The sequence below is a fragment of the Natator depressus genome, chromosome 9, assembly GCF_965152275.1.
Source record: "Natator depressus isolate rNatDep1 chromosome 9, rNatDep2.hap1, whole genome shotgun sequence".
Classification (NCBI taxonomy): Eukaryota; Metazoa; Chordata; order Testudines; family Cheloniidae; genus Natator; species Natator depressus.
Window position 1 is genome coordinate 66,058,382 of NC_134242.1, and position 17,747 is coordinate 66,076,128.

At 39.0% G+C, this 17,747-nt stretch overlaps 1 protein-coding gene across 4 annotated transcripts in view; it reads right to left on the reverse strand.

The window, feature by feature from the left end:
* DIAPH2 (diaphanous related formin 2) overlaps positions 1-17,747 on the reverse strand; it is an 807,400-nt gene that overhangs the window by 445,796 nt on the left and 343,857 nt on the right. For all 4 annotated transcript variants that reach the window (XM_074964437.1, XM_074964436.1, XM_074964435.1 and 1 more), the window contains one exon: positions 11,447-11,548. In XM_074964437.1, the coding sequence (XP_074820538.1) occupies positions 11,447-11,548 (102 nt within the window). The remainder of the gene's footprint in view (positions 1-11,446; positions 11,549-17,747) is intronic.

Consider the following 17,747-nt stretch of genomic DNA (forward strand, 5'->3'; position numbering starts at 1 on the left):
TCCTGCTGGGCCGCCGTGGCTTGTATTAGGGCCTTGACCACGTCATCCGTTTTAGGGATGGGATGGTTTTGGCTAACCCTAGTTTAAGTCCACAGCGCAGTAATCCCACCCCTAACACCACATGTGGCAAATTGCCGGCACTACTATGATGGATCCTGTGCTTTCTCTTCTTGTGTGTGTGTGGGGGGGTAGAGGGTAGGGAGGGGGGTCAGGGCACTGTTTCTTGCCCCTCATCTGGGGTATCAACTGTCCCATTAGTATCCCAGAGAAGGGGAATGGAGAGGGAGGGACCTAGTCCCGCACTCTACTCCAGGTCCCAGTCCAGGGGCCCTAGAAATAGCGGCAAACCACTGAACTAGCGATTCCTTCCCCTGGGCTACTTCCCTCAATGGTCCTTCAGCTTGTGGGGCTTTCTGCCCTCTCTCTGCACAAGCCGGGTTTCCCTTTACCTAGGGTCTTGGTGTTCTAGCCTGCCACAGCACTTCTCCAAACTCTCCTCTGCTCCAACACCAAACCACTCTGCTTTAACTCCTCCCCATCTGATTGAAGCAGAGGGTTTTTATCAGGTGACCGGCTTCAGGTACTCCAATTCGCTTCAGGTGCTCTAATTAATGTATAGCAACCTCTCTTCTCTCTACAGGGAATAAGGCTCTCATCATCCTGGGGCTTACATATCTCCCCTCTACCACTGTACTGCTGCCCTCTGGCCATGCTGTATCACATTCTGATGATTGACCAGGGCTGACTAGCTCCAACCCTCCCACCTTTAGAGGGGCATGCCACCCATGTCAGAGAAGATGATGCTCTGCTTATTAAGGGACAACTTTTTTCTCAATATGTAATAGCGTTGGGCCAACAAATGTATTTTCCCCATTGTACTTGAACATCATTAAGTTGATTCCTATTAAATGTGAAACTATTTAGTCCTGGGATATAACTTCAAAACTGTCCAGATACTTAATTTGAATATATAATTGATCGTAATACTTCATCTAAATGAAAATTGGAGCATCATATTTCCATTCACGAAGAAGATTAATATTAAGCTAATTAGTCTGTTATAATAAGTAGCCTAATTACAAAATATTCCTTTTCTAAATGAATTTTAAACATTTAATTCTGACCTTTACTAAGTTTGATGGGTATATTGATTAGTAAATTAAAACCTTATTAATAATTAACATACCTAATTTGTATATAGAAATAGGTATACACATATTTATTTTAGCTTGTCTGTCCTCCTGTATTTACTTTTTAACATGTTCTTCCTAACAACAGCATTCAGATTATTATTAATCCAAGACTCCCTGGAGTCTAGTCTGTCCATTCAGGTCACTAATCGAATGGGAAAATAAAACACCCTAAAAAGGAACCTCCTTATCTGATTACAGATGAGAAAATTCTTCACTTTAACAAATTTTGATGCATTTTCTATTTGAAGTTTCAGAATTTCAGTGTTCGGAAACATAAACTATTACACTACATCAATGCATAATCAAGACTAGGAACATTATAAGTAAAAAATATTTTTGCTACTAAGCTGTTATACTGTGCCTTTTTAATTCTCTCTGGCGCTCTTTGAACATATTCCCTAGAACAAAGGTGCAGCAGTGAACATAAAGAAAACAATTATCCTACACTAACTTTGGGTCTTTGAGACCTTGTACATTCACATAAACCTCGTGCACATCAGACCTGATTATTTTGACCAGTAGAGTCCATCAGGGCCACATATGAGCCCTGAGCCCCCTCATGACCCAGCTCAAGGCCATAAAGGTGGGGCTGCAACCCTCCCTCTTCTCCTGTGTTCCTGGAAGACCACCTCTAAGGCTCTTAGATGGAACAACCAGGTCACTTCTGTTTGCAACAAGATCTTGTGAGAATGCCCTGAAGGAGGAGGGGGAAAGATGTTAGTAAAGAGTGGGGAAAGGAACTGGATGGTATAGCCACAAGCATTGTAAGTCCAGTTCCCATTTACTGGCTGTAAAGTCCAACAATAAACTAAGAAATAATGCAAGGTGGCTTCTAAAGAACACACTGCAGACTGATGGTGCAGCTCTTGAATGTCACGTCCATTCTGACGACACATCAAAGGAGTGTGTTTGCAGAGGCTGAGGAAGGTTGACATTCACTGCTGTACTTGCGGTGTTTCTTGGCCTGGTATTCAGGTTTCCTGTGGTAAGACAGCATGCACTGTCTCAGTTGATGTTATGGTTGATGGCAGTATGGTTTATGTTAGGCCAGAGTGGTACAGATTCCTAGAGAGAGTAAAGTCACTTTGCAATATTTCAGCAAATGTACAGTTCTGTCAGTCCTCTCACTTTTTTGAGGGCTTGGAGCTGTTCAGCAAGTCCTCAGCCACAGCTTGTATTTGTGAGAGATACCCAAACCTTGGAGCCATAACGCTTTTCACACAGACTTGGTTGCAGTGTCCGATGCATTCATTGCTGCTTCCAAGGACATTTTTTGCCAGCAGCTGGCCCTTTTTTCATGTCTTTGGGCTCCTCTTTGTTCTGATTAGAGGCTATTAACAAAGGGTGTTTCTCTGTCGTATGTTATAAAGTCAGATTTGTCCAGTAGGGCTTGGTAGTTGGCCATTTGCAATCAGAGTGATTCTGACAAGTATGATTTTCTCTCAAACAGGTCTAAAAAGGTTTTATTCTTTGGTGTATTCTTGTCTAAGCATGTTTTTTTTTTTCTTGGACAGCCGAGACAAGCAATGATCCAAGTTTGGATGCTTATAAAAGTACTCCAACTGCCAAACTCCAAAAGGGGCACCTGGTAAATGTTCTGAATGTTGACAATAGTGGCCAGCGTCTGCCACAAAGCTCTTACAAAGATGAATACTCCCTCATTTATGGAGAAGACAATTCTAGCAGGGACAACAGCAGAAAGAGTGGAGGAATTTTTTTTAGATGATTAAAGTCTCAGCGCCTCCACTCTATTATCCATCTGCACGAAGAACTCTCAAAATGCACTGAAATCTCCCAGAATCATTGATGAGGTCACCATTTCATCTGGTGACCATTATAAGAGGTCCTTGGGAGGTGAGGGAGCAGAATGATGTGGCTACACTTCTGGGTCCCACTCTTCCTCATATTCCAGGGAAGCCACCAAGGAGGGACACCATTTCCTTTTCCTTAATGACGAGGATCAGCTCTTTCACACCTGAATGTGTGGACCCGAATACCTCAGTAGGACCAAGGTGGCATCCTGTATGCATATGGGTGGCTGGTGCATTTCAAACTGGACTGTGCCAATCTTGATGAGCCAGAGGGCTCTGTGGAGGTTCTCAAAGTTGGGGCTCCCCCAAGGCCTCTTCCACTAGGTTCCCTAAGAATTCAGTCCAACTCCACTCTCTTCACTCAGGTTCCTTAATCTGGCATACAGCAAAGCTATGCTGAGTTAATAAGACACAAAGAGTGTGCAGGAGTACAGGGTGTACCACACATCCAAAATTACAGAACAAACTTCTTCCTTTATATACAGCTTCACACGACATTGCATCTACTATATGTTGCATCACATGTGTCATAAATATAAAGGGAAGGGTAAACCCCTTTAAAATCCCTCCTGGCCAGAGGAAATCTCCTCTCACCTGTAAAGAGTTAAGAAGCTAAAGGTAACCTCGCTGGCACCTGACCAAAATGACCAATGAGGAGACAAGATACTTTCAAAAGCTGGGAGGAGGGAGAGAAACAAAGGGTTTTGTGTGTCTGTCTACATTTTGTCTTTGCCGGAGATAGACCAGGAATGAAGCCTTAGAACTTTTAGTAAGTAATCTAGCTAGGTATGTGTTAGATTATGATTTCTTTAAATGGCTGAGAAAAGAATTGTGCTGAATAGAATAACTATTTCTGTCTGTGTATCTTTTTTGTAACTTAAGGTTTTTGCCTAGAGGGGTTCTCTATGTTTTGAATCTAATTACCCTGTAAGGTATTTACCATCCTGATTTTACAGGGGGGATTTCTTATTTCTAATTACTTCTATTTTTATTAAAAGTCTTCTTGTAAGAAAACTGAATGCTTTTTCATTGTTCTCAGATCCAGGGGTTTGGGTCTGTGGTCACCTATGCAAATTGGTGAGGCTTTTTATCCAACATTTCCCTGGAAAGGGGGGGTGCAAGTGTTGGGAGGATTGTTCATTGTTCTTAAGATCCAAGGGTCTGGGTCTGTAGTCACCTAGGCAAATTGGTGAGGCTTTTTACCAAACCTTGTCCAGGAAGTGGGGTGCAATGTTTTTGGGAAGTATTTTGGGGGGAAAGATGTGTCCAAACAGCTCTTCCCCAGTAACCAGTATTTGTTTGGTGGTGGTAGCGGCCAATCCAAGGACAAAAGGGTGGAATATTTTGTACCTTGGGGAAGTTTTGACCTAAGCTGGTAAAGATAAGTTTAGGAGGTTTTTCATGCAGGTCCCCACATCTGTACCCTAGAGTTCAGAGTGGGGGAGGAACCTTGACAACATGTTTGGGGATTCGTCACATTGTAGGAACCAATCCCTGTACCCCATTGTCCATGCATGATTCACTCTTACCCCCTGACGTGTAACCTGGAACTGGGATACCACTGAGCCCTCTGACCCACCAGCCTGGGCTCCCCTCTCACACTGTGTTGCTGGGACAAGTTGCAAGGTCCTCCAAGCTTGCACTTTCACCAGCATTCTCACTGATAGAGACACAGCTGCAGTTACATGCAGGCTCTCTAATCACCAGCCTCCAATCCTAGGACCCCAGAGCAGTACCATCCTGCTCTGGTCAAATCTGGCCAGTATATGGGTTTAATACCTGGTCCATCTCTCCCTCAATGTGAAGAGGACCATGCACACTTGTGGTAACCAAGCTGAGATTTTCCCCAGACACCTCAGTCAAACACACACTTGTTTGAATTAAAACATAAAATAAGTTTAATAACTACAAAAGATAGATTTTAAGTGATTATAAGTGACAGCTAACAGATCAAAGCAAATTACCTAGTAAATAAACAACTGCAAACTGAGTTTAACATATTAGATAGGTAGGATATGAATTAGCAAATTCTCACTCTGAGTGATAAACAGGCTGGCAGATTCTTAAGGCCCAAGTTGCCTTTCCTTTGCAGCTTGGGTTTCGCAGGTTTTCATATGCAGGCTAGAAATCCCTTCTGCCTGGGACCATCACTTCCTCCAGTTCAGTCTTTGTTCCTCAGGTGTTTCCAGGTATGTTGTTGTAGGAAGAGTGAGATACCACCATGATGTCATTCCCCGCTTTTATATCTTTTTCCCACTTGCTGGAAAGCTCTTTTGTTCTGACCTGCATCAAACAGTTCCCTCTGTGTAGTGTTATCTCAGAGAGGTTTCTATTGTACACAGTTCCTGGGGTGATCCTTGTGCTTGTGTGTGTTGCCTCAATAAGCCATTAACGTTGTTTGATCTTTTTACTGTTGTACCTGAAAGGCTGCTTGTGGGTGTTTTCAACCTCACTACATGTATAGCCAAACTTCATAACTTCACATATGATGATAGCATATACAATCCAAAGAAATATTAATGTCTAGCAGATCAAGATTTTTAACATGATACCTGACAAGGGATACTTTGTGCAAAACATATCCTTATTATATGCTAGTGGTGAATAAGGGGGTGCCAGGGTGTCACCACCTCATTTTACGTTCCAGGATTATTTTAGCCATTGTTATAAAGTCCATTGAAAATGATTCCCTGGGTGTCCCCCCCACCCCCATCTTAGCTAGTACAGACATCCCGTTTCCAACTCACTAATTCATTTAACTTCCTAATTCTTTCTCCCAAGAAATGAGGCCTCACCCTTGTCACGTCAAGCCAGGCCTATACTCAGTTGTCTCCACAGCACTGTCGGATCTTATTCTGTTAAACTCTGGGAAAAAGATGATAGTAAGGAGGAGTACACATCCTCCATGGGTGCCGCCGATGGGTAGGATGCTTTTGGTGCTGAAGTCTGTGCCAGCACCATGGACATCTTGGTGTCAAAGATTGCTCCAGTGCAGCTTATGGCTGCTCCTCTCGGGAGGTGGTCTTGTACAGGGAGTTCTCTTCAGAGATCTTGATCAAATAGCCATTTAAATCAGTTTCAGGTACTGATTTATTCAAGACTTAGGATTGTCCTGAAGGTTTTCAGAAGATTCAAGGTGGTGTCGGTTTGGGGTGGGGGGATTTGTTTTGTTTTTTTTGAAGAGTTTACAAATGTTAGAATCTAATCATATTGGACACAGGTTCCAATTTGCTACCGTAAGTGAGAGATGAGGATGGGTCTTGGCCACCCTACCCTTTATGTCTTCATTGGGGAGCATAAAGAAACAGGATAAACAGCCCTGATGGACACTCTTGGTCAAAAGAATTTGATCTTGTGCACTTGTACATCTACACTGGGATTCACACTGACATGAAACCAGAATTGTAGTAGTATTTACACTACTAAAATGTATGGTGGACAACAGAACAAAGTTTGGACTTTTTTTATTTTAATGAAAAACAAGATACTTGAAAGTTTAACTGTAATGTCCTGATATTAGAGGTCTGGAGACAAATGCAGAAACACAGCTACATAAAGACAACCAGAATGAGATGGGTAGAGTTTTTTCAATAGCACTTAGGGGTAAGTAGGATTTTATGCGAAAGAAATTACTAACAATTAAGAGTATTTGAATGAAAGGTTGATAGATTGAGTCAAAGGTAAATTGACCACACTGTTATACAAAAAAACCAAGGGGCATGAGAATGATTTTTGGAATAATAATAATAATAATAATAATAATAATAAGTGAAATTTCAGAAAGCATACAATTCATAAAAGCAGGAAGCTAAATTCTGCTTTCATAATGGTATAAATCCACAGCAACTCCCATCATCCCAGTTGAGTTACTCCAGATTTACCCGAGTATAACAGCAGAATTTGTATCAGTTTATATCAAATGGCATATTGTTTGGGAAATCCTCTCACCCAAAACATCACTTTATATGGTCAATAACCTTAGCAACACCCTGAACTTTTTTCTGATTACATCATGACAAAATAAGATAACTATTCCAAGTACATCTTTGCAGAAATGGCATACATCAAATGCACTACAACAGCAGCTAAACACCTCACGAATGCACAAAGAGCAAATACTCATAACTGACAACTGTGAATTAAAATGATGTTACTCTAGGATTCTCTTCTAACTTGGATGTTGCCATAAGAGTAAGTAAATTTTCCTTTCAGTACAAGAACATTAAAAATTCACGGAGGACAGTTTAGTACTACAGCATTACAGAGCCTGTCATTGGGTTACTTAAATATCTGTTGACATTATCAAACCTAATAAAAAATGTAAGCCTGAGAACTAACCTAATTGCCGCTTTTTAGAACAAAAAATAATGTGAGTTACATTGTCATTTATGTTGGCAATCCAGTCCAATTTGTAAACAATAAATTTCATACCAGTCAAGATACACTGTATCAAGATACAGAATATAAAAGCTATGTTATCTTTATGCAATCTGTCAAGGTCATGACTATCATCATCCAAGACAGGATGAATATATGGCATGTTATTAAGTAAAAATAACAAAAAATGAGCATGTAATTAAAAATAGGTTGCATCAACTAATACAACCTCTAATACGTTACAACCAGCTTTTCAGATCCATGATATGTCACTAATACACTAGCAATGCATTTAACTTCATTTTCAGTACTATGTTTTACTTGCGTATGTCAATATTAATCTACCTATCTGGTTTTAAAAGGTAAACCAACTACTGGATCTGAAAAGTAATCTGTGTCTTCAAACACTTTGTGGCTTTTGTGATCATATCAACATTATTTTTTTTCCATTTTCATTTTGACCAATGAAAGTTACTACACCGAATGTAAATTCTAATTATTATTAGTGAAATCACACAATTTTTTTTCCTTTCATTTTGCTGACTGGCCAGGAAAGCGAAACATAGCTTTAACTAATGTTATTCCAATCAGATTTTTCCAGTTTATATCTTTACTATTAAATTTATTTAGCACAAATAACAGTTGTTGGCCATAACCACAAACCAGTAACAGTTTGAAGAGAAAAGGGTAAATTATTTTTGATTTAATAAACCAAATTATTAAAATGCAGGCAGCTGTGAGAAAACTCATATCCATAGCTGACAGAGGACAAGGAACAAACAAGATTAAGAAAGAAAAAAAAGCCTAGAGTTTAGGGGGGAAAGGATACAGTGATAAGGTCTGTTACCAAAGTCAGGTTGCAGGGGATTCCAGATAACTGAATACCAAGAATGATGAGCTTTCTTGAAATCACAAGAAGGGTAAGAAAAGATATCAGAAATTTGTCAGATGTAGTAGAAAGCACCCTGCTTGCAAACTATGTTATGTTATATTAAATCTATGTGTGTATATAAATGTATATATGCACATACAGACACAAACACACACTTCCCTTATTGCAGCTAGATGAGTGAATATAAAGAACAGCCTAATTTATAATAAGGCTGTATTAATTCAAAACTTATTTACAGCTAAGACTGGGTGTCTGTCACAGAGGTTATAGATTCTGTGACTTTCCGTGACGTCTGTGACTGTTGCAGTGGCCAGTGCAGCCAGCTCAGGGGCTGCTCAAATACTCGGCAGCAGTTTAGGTGTGGGAGGGGGATCAGGGCTGGGTTGGAGAGCACGGTGGCACTTACCTAGTGGGGGGGGAGGCTCTCCCTGGAAGCGGCCAGCATGTCCATGCAGCTTCTAGGCAGAGGGGCCAGGGAGCTATGTGCTCTGCCCCTGCAGCTCCCATTAGCCGGGAACCGCAGCTATGGAGCCAGAACTCGTGGCGAGGGCAGCATGTGGAGCCCCCCAACCTTCCCTCCTCCTAGGAGCTGAAGGGACACGCAGAGCTGGATAGGGAGCCTGGCAGTCCCGCCAACACTCCCCACCACGCCACCACCAGCAGGGGCACCAGGCCATGCACCGCTGCCTGCTCCACGCCCCCAACCCCCACCAGCACGAGTCACAGGCCGCCCACCACCACCCCCCTGCCCCAGAAGAGCACCTGCAGCCCCCAGGACCAAGTTTTAGTGAGGGGTATACAGTACAAGTCATGGACAGGTCAGAGGCCATGAAACTTCGTTTACTGCCCATGACCTGTCCATAACTTTTACTAAATATACCCATGACTAAAACGTAGCCTTATTTATGGCTCATCCCAGGACCAGCAGGGCCTGGAATGAAGCAGACTCAAGGACACAGCTTCTGAGGGAAGAATGTTTCTGATTTTAAACAGACTCTACCTCTATGATAAACATGGATTGATTAAAAAAAACCAGTACACACACAAACACACACACAAATGACAGTGACTCCAAAGGGAGCCTACATCCTCCTGTGGTAAAAGTATGGGAGCTTTAACACATTAAACATATCAAGGTGGAATGTGTGGCTTACAAACTGAAAATAATTTAGGAGAGACAGAAGATCCTTAGAGAAGACTTCATGGAAACTGTTGGATGACTTTTTCTGTGTTGCCACTGGAACTTAAAGGTTTTGCATTAAATAGTTCCCTTTTATATACTTTTGCACAGAAAAGGAGCAACCAGGGCCTTTTTTTTTTTTTAGCCTGTAAAAAAACCTAGCAAACTACTTAGCTATAGTAAGGTGTGTCTCAAAACAATTGACCTACTTTTTGAAAAGTATGCCTTTAGACACTGATAAATAGAATAAACTACCTCAACAACAGAATCAACCTGAACTAATTCTTTTCTTGAGGTTGTATGTTACTCTCTGTTACCTTTACCTCTCTTCTCCTCTCCTCCAACCACAGGGTCCTCCTGAACCCCCTCCCCAGATTACCTTTGAAGTTGCTCCTGTATAAATTGGTCTCTCCAAAAGGGACATTGTAGAACTAGGCCATTCATTAAAAAGCTAGAAAATATATGAAAAATCACTAAACCTTTCATTTTCAAGTTCCTATATTTAAAAAAGCCATATCTGATCAGGCCAAACGTTTTTCCTTTGCCTCAACATCTGAGAAGCGTTGTAAGGACTGACTTACTTATATTTTGTGCAGTCAAACTGGGTGCCCAAACTGAACTTCTAATGCAGCGGTTTCCAAACTGTGGGTCAGGACCCCGAAGTGGGTTGCGACCCCATTTGACTGGGTCACCAGGGCCAGCATTAGATTTGCTGGGATTCAGGTCTGAAGCTGAAGCCGGAGCTCCAGCCCCACCTGGGGCAATGGTGCTTAGGCTGCAGCCCCCTCTCACCCACAACCTGGGGTGGCAGGGCTTGGGCTCCGCCCCCCGCCCCCTTTCCAGGGGTCATGTGATAACTTTATCATCAGAAGAGGGGTCACAGTTTAATGAAATTTAAGAACCCCTGTTCTAATGGGTATCTGATTATAACCTTTTTCCCAGGAGAGAGTACGATCTCTAGCCAAAATTGCAGTCATTTTTGTGACAATCTGATTTACTGCATATATAGCAATTGAACTTCACACTTTTACAAAACACTTCTGGATAGTACTTTTGGAACTTAGACTTTACTACGTAACTTATGCTATATTGGAACATTTGATTTAGAGATAAGTCCTAGTCACAAATGGACACATTTTGATTTTCTTATTTTGGTCATACTTTGTCTCTGAATAGGGACTACTTTTTGGAGACAAGTACTGCAACTCAACATGAGTATCATCAGAATCTAGCCCAGAATTTGGATCCAGATCTGAAATTTTCCCAAATGCAGAGGTTTTACTAGGTTTTGCAGTCAGGTCCACAATTTATCTGAATAAACAAAGTTTATTATAAACTCTAAATTTATTGATTCTTCTTAATAAGATATCTTGCATCTTTTCTCAAGTTCCACTCCTTTTAGTAGCAAAATGATATATGTTACAAATATATGAGCATGAATAGCCTAATTTTTTATTGCAAGGCGAGGGAGGAATATCTGAACTGAGAAATAATACATAGGCTAACTCTTTCAATTGCCAATGCAGTCTCTTAGATATTAAGTACAAACAACAAATGGGCGAAAAAAATCATCAGTCGATGACTCTGCATAAATGAATCCTTAAGAAGTCCTAAAATATACCTCTTCTGCTTTATTATTTATCAACAGCACTCCACTGTCAATCAGCAGAGAGATTTGATTTGTCATAGAAATGACTTTTATAGAAAGTGGCCGTTAATTATACATCACTGTTCCTTTCAGTGGTACAGTATAGAGTAGGCTCTGTCAAGTACCTGTAGGGATTCTATTCCATAAGAACCTTAATTTCCTGATTTTTGCCACTATTGTGCTAAATAAATGAGAGAGAGAGAGAGACAGTGGTCCACAATCTGTACAGTCTGAAAAACATGTATTAACAGTAATGAAAAAAAATCAATACACTATTTAAATGTTTTTCCTTTTAATGTATCTTATAAATGACAACCCCTGGCTGAATATTAGTCGAATACATACCACAACTCCAAACTGTTCTGGCTCACAGAGATCATCATATTCATGCTTTAACTGGGCTAAGGCACTGAGTTCTTTCTGTTCAGGAAGATTCTTCACCAAATTCTGGAACCAAAGAAATAAAAAAGCATATTAGATTACCTTCATAGTCTGCTAACTGCTGTGATTTTAATGAGCATTTGTTAAACATTTTGTATTATACATACAATGTTTGTAGTTTGTTAGATGACTTGGTAATTAAGGGAATATTGAGAGACCCCCTATTTTTTCCCCATTTGGATATTTCCAATGCATGCAAACATTGATCTCTTAACGTACAAGTAACACAACAAATCAGTAAGTTAGATGGGTTTATACAGATGTCAGCATCTCCACTAAACAGCCTCTGTGACAGGAATCATGATTTTCCAGTGTTAAGGAGTTAGTGCTGTGATCTCTGAACCACTGGCACCAACACATTCAAGTATTAGTCATTGGCTGCCAACTTATTTTTTTTGCCCCTGTGGTTTCATCTTCCTCATTAAATTATAAATAAGGAGTATTATCTTCCTTCCCACCCACATAGAAAGCAAAATTTTACTTCCCAAAATAACTCTGGGCCTTATCCACAAAAGCAGTCTGCAGTCATCACTTGAAAGACATTTACACAGAAACGGAAACCATTCCAAAACTGCATAAGTCTCTGGGGCTTTAGCTATTAAGCATAACTTTTCAACCTCTTCTCCTCTGATAATGCTAAGCAAGATGTAAAATTGGTTCATAAGCTCATCTCACTATACACAAAAAAAATGCTGCATGTATCATATAACCAACTGAACTCTGGCAAAAGGACAGGCCTAATTTGCATGCCCCTCTTCATTGCTTTATTTTAAATAAATATACTTTGGGTAGTACAGGTGTACAGAAATCCCTAATTTTATAGTTAAATCAATATATTTAAAATTTATTCTTGCACAGTTTTTTCTTTGTCATATGTAAGAAGAAAAGACTAGCTTCTTTTTTTTTTTAAATTGAGCAGGATATACTTATCTGCTCTAAGAGACTCAAGGATCTTAGGTTTCCTGTTAAACACAGGTGTCCAGCTGGATCAGAATGTTGCCAGGCTGATAGAACATGTGTACTACTATTGTACACACTCATCAATACACTAGTTCCTAGTGGCTGTCCTTCCCTCTGCCTTGCCACCACAGATCGCCGTTGCTCACCAATGACTTATGGTAGGCAAACTGGGAAGACAGAAAACTGGAGCACTGATGGCAGAAGATAATATCTGAATCAGCTCTAGAGTAGCATAAGGATTTTATAGGATCCCTTGTGATGAATGCTTAAGGACCCATTTTTTTTCCCCTTACACCTTTACAAAGCTGTTTCAGATAGCATACATACAGTCTAGTCCACCTGGACTGCCTTTGCTGCGTTCCAGAATCTGCTATTTAATAGACTACATTGCAGAAAAAGCCTGAATACATTTAAGGATGCTTTCCAGACCTACAGAAGGGAAGCCGGAGCAGAAAGGGATAAAAGTAATGCATACCCTAACTAAATGCAAGCCATTCTCACAAGCTAACATTACACTGATGTACAGACTCCTCTGGGAAGTGGACGCAGTTCAAATGTCCTTGCTAAAACTTATAGGACTTATTACAGTCTCCATCACAGTTAAGCAACATCAGCTGCTTGCTGACCCAAACTGTGGTCGACATGTATTTCCATATATTTATGTTAAAAAAATCACTTTCATCATTGAATATATGTTGGAATTCAAATTACAGAAATCGTATCTCTGACTGGTAGCTCACTACTCATGTTTCAGCCTACTGTAATTTTGTAAGGCTGCTACAACTAAAGGTTTTTAAATGGAAAACTTCGGTATAGATGTGTCTGTGACACCACTGTAACAGTAGAATACAATCTTTCATGCATTATAGCTTTCACTTTATGGTATCTCAGAAGTGGGATGTAAAATTATTCCTGTTCATAGAACGGAGAACTTAACTACTTTCCACATTTTGGCAATTTTCCTACAGCATTCCCCAAACTTTATTTTCCTTAAATGTTAATTGCACACTTAAAGGTTAGTTAAGTGAAGGTATTAAACTATAATGCCCTTACTTTCTTACCAAAACTTAACTGTTCTTTCTCATCTCATTTCAACTCACTGAGCCATGCTACTTGTAGAAGAACAGATTTGGGCTCTCCATGATTAAGTCCATCATATTGTACATAAATTGTGTTTAAACTGCAAAAGACCCTAATTTATTTTGTCAAACTCATTTTAGAATGGCATAACCATCACTGTGCCTATGCCATCTAGAATTAAGTAGTGTTCTTATGGTTGTTTTGCTTTTTAACATTATGATTTCTTTTTCTCATGCTGGTTCTGTCCATAGACTTTGCTAAGGAGAAACACGCTTGATTTCTTTTTTAAGGAAAGCCCTGGCAAAGACTGCACACAATACCACACCTGCTCTTTATTCTAGCTCCGAGATCTGCAACATACCTGTTAGTCACAGATTCTAAAAGCATACTGTACATAGTTTTCAAAAAACATTATTTTGCCAAGACATTTGTTTTATACATGTGAACACAATGCCTAAAACCTTCAGATACAGGATCAATAGTTGGCAGTTGTGACTCAAATGACGCAAAACCTCACACTCACTGAGTTTGGATAGAATACTAAGAAAGTTTTGTATTGATTATATAGTACAACCCCTTCAATACCAGTTATAAGCTTACATGAATTAAAAGCAGAGCTGGTAAAGTGTCAGTGCTGTAAGAAAAAAATAGAAATAAATAGAATATTACGTGACCAGTTCCAGTCTAGTTTTCACAGTTCTGAAGAACAAATCTTTGTCCTTTCCTTATTTCTTCATAGGAAAAAATGCACTTGAATTGAATGCACACATCGATCAAGATACACGTTCCCATGAAATAAAAGTGAAAATGGAAATTTGCCCCAACATATTGTCATGAAGCCTTTGCTCTATTTGATGCTTAAGTAATAATTACCTCTATTTGTTTTTTCTATATAATAAATTCTCACAAATTAAATATCCAAGGAAGCACATAAAGAAATTTAATTTTTATGACTTTGGGGAAAAGTCATTTTGCCCATTATTACTTTCATTTTCCCCTTAAAAGAGGATACAATTTAAATTTAATTTACACATAGCATTTCAGGGAACTGACAGTGTCTCAGAATCTTTCAGTCAATGTCTTTTAATGGTTGCAACTGTCAAAATGCTCCTCCATAATTCATTTCCCTTTTCAAAAACAAAGCACTGACACAGTTAATGTAGTTTAGTAAGTGTGCATTTCAAGGTCTTCTATTTTACTTGCATAATCCAATGCAACATGGAAAATACTATATTTAAAAAGAGCTGCAGGGAACAAAGTAAGCAGACATAAATGCACTCAAGTTGCTTCGTACACAGACACATGCACACATTATTTCTCCAAGGGGGAAGTCTTGTGGTTGTTGTTTCAAAGCTGATTTTATCAGTCACAAATACATTAACAAGGTAACTAACTGTGCTTCAACTGCAGTAATGTTAAAATGTGTTGAAAACAAGCAGAAAACAAACAGGCTCACAACTTTTTTTTTTTTTTTTTTTTAAGTTTACCCAGCCAAGAATTTTGTTTTTGTTTTAAAACCAAAGGTTGTAGAAATCTGTGTTTTACTACTTTTGTGTCTACTTATTTATGAAATATGGATAAAAAGTAATTTAGGAGTATTTTATTATAATATTTAATATTAAACTTTTTAATCATGTATGTTTCCAAATGGTCTGGAATGCCACTGCAGCTAATAAAATGTATTACAGTGTATTAATAATATGGTAGAGTTAAGTGCTATACAGACAAATCATGCACAGAGCCCTCAATATTATAGAAAGCAAATGATGGGAGAAAGGAACATAACGTACAAACAGAGCGTCCAGGGTGACAGCAGGAACACAGAACTAACAAGACAGCTGCCCATTTCTTGATTAGTTGAGAGTTGCAAAGTTAGTTATCTAAACTCAGGGATAGACATCATAACAGAAGTGAATCTTCATTTAAATCCTTCCGCGCGGAGTAGCTCAGGAAAGGTGTTCCTTGAGCGAAGAGCAGAATGAAAGACACTTGTGGGACAAGTAGGTCACTTACTGAAGGAAGAGGACAGGGAACAACAAAACAAGAGAGAAGGTTGAGTAAGGAGGGGCAAGGATATATAGGGCTTCAAAGGTGAAGGTGAAAAGTTTAGTTGGAGAAGGGGGGACCATGGGAAAAAAAGGGTTGAAGTGGTCAGATTTCCTTGTAAAGACTATTTTACAAGGACTAGTGAAAGATGATCTGATACCCAATGAAGCTCAAAAGAAGGTGGTTTCATTTTTTCTTCCCTCCTTTACCTCAGATGAAGATCAAGTCTACAATCCGGCAACTAATATCACATACCCATGAAAAACACTACTTTTTTTTTTTTAAACATCTTTTCTAAAATATCCAGAACTGTTTTAATAAGACATACTATAACCAAATATAGTCTCATCTAATCATCAGGAAGTTGTTTTGTGTTCATCCCTCCCCACTCCAAGTTAACTGTTTAAAGATATTCAAGGTATTAACTGAGATACAAAGTTAAATTTGCTATTGTACTAATAAAAGAAAAAAGCCTCTTCAAATACAATTGTTATACTTCTATTTACCTTGTGTGATAATCATGCTTTTATTTCCCAATAAAGTGTATTCATTTCCAAATTATTTTTACTCAGGTTTATGATTAACTACATCTACTTATGAAAATTACATAAACTTTGGTACTAATTATCTTCTTTTTTTTGTTACTGGTTCAATTTGCTTTAGAAGTAAAATGATAAACCATCTCCAGACAGCGAAAATGGTGTTAGAATCAAACAGACTGAACAAGCAAAAGAGTAATCCTGCTGGGATTACATTTAGAACAAATAGCAGATGTGTGATGATAAAATTATTTCTGCTGTTTATTATACCTCTGTTTGCACACACTCAGACTGCAGCACAAATGCTCATTTATTATTAAGACCCATTTTCAATTTAAAATATCTGCATCATTTTGAGTGAGCAACTACTACAGAAAACCAAGGCTCCTCTACAGGATAACTATAACACACCCCAAATACAGGTATTTATGGAGCTATGCACGCGTGCACACAAACACACACACAGTTGCCAGTATTTATGGAGCTATGGAAGCTGGGAAGGTTCCATGCGCATGTGCACACACATCAGATACAGGTATTTATGGAGCTATGGGAGCTTGGAAGGTCCAAGTTCATGGAAAAGTTGGTACTGTATAAACAGTTCTCATTTTATGGGACTATTCTTTGGGGCTGGAATAAACATCCTATACAAGTCTGGGTACACAGAGACCTCCTGGCTTGGAGTTTAATCTCCAATCAGACAATCTGCACCATCCTGATTGCCAGTTTTACCTGCATACAAATTTTGAGAGCGGTAACAAGATAATTTTTGAGCTGCATCGTTTTTTTCTTCAAGTCTCTTATTGACATCTGAAATGTTAACCATGGAGAAGTTTGAATAATGTCAGGCCCTGCCCCCTTTAAATCTTTCCAGTTAATTAACACTCCGGCAGCCTGGGGAACAAACTGAGTTGCAGTAATGGGGATTCATTGAGTATGTTTAACAGGTCATTCCAAAATATACTAATTAATCATATATGGTTACTGAGGGCTAAGTAAGATACTTTACCCCTGGAAGGGGGGGAGAGAACGAACATCTAATCCTACATTACATGGATAATTCCTTCTAGAAGAAGTTACATCTCTTGCAGCTCTGAAGCCCAGGAAGTTCATGGAAGTAGAGGTAATTTTCTGAGAGATATGGTCCAGAGTCTATCTTCATAATCAAACAACTAAAAATGCATTTTGATATGCAATATCCTTTTTTCTTGAGAGGAAATTGATTAATGATCATTCTTATAAACTTGAAGAAATTAATACCAAGGTACTGGATTCCAAAAATCACTGATTTAATAAGTAAATATGATTAATGATTTCAGTGAAGCTCTTACTCAAAATATTGTCATCATGGCAATGAGTACACAAATGGACTGGGATAGCATGAAGAGGATTTTCTCATGCTACAGAATTTGGAAATGCCTTAGGGATTCAATTCAAAACACATTAATGATTTTGTAAGATGTTTTGTTAATTTGCTTTTTGTTAAATGATATGGCTCTTGCTTATACAGACTAAAGCCAGGAATTTACAATGGAACAAAACAACATTATTTTGGATTGCAAGCAAGAATGCTGATTTGT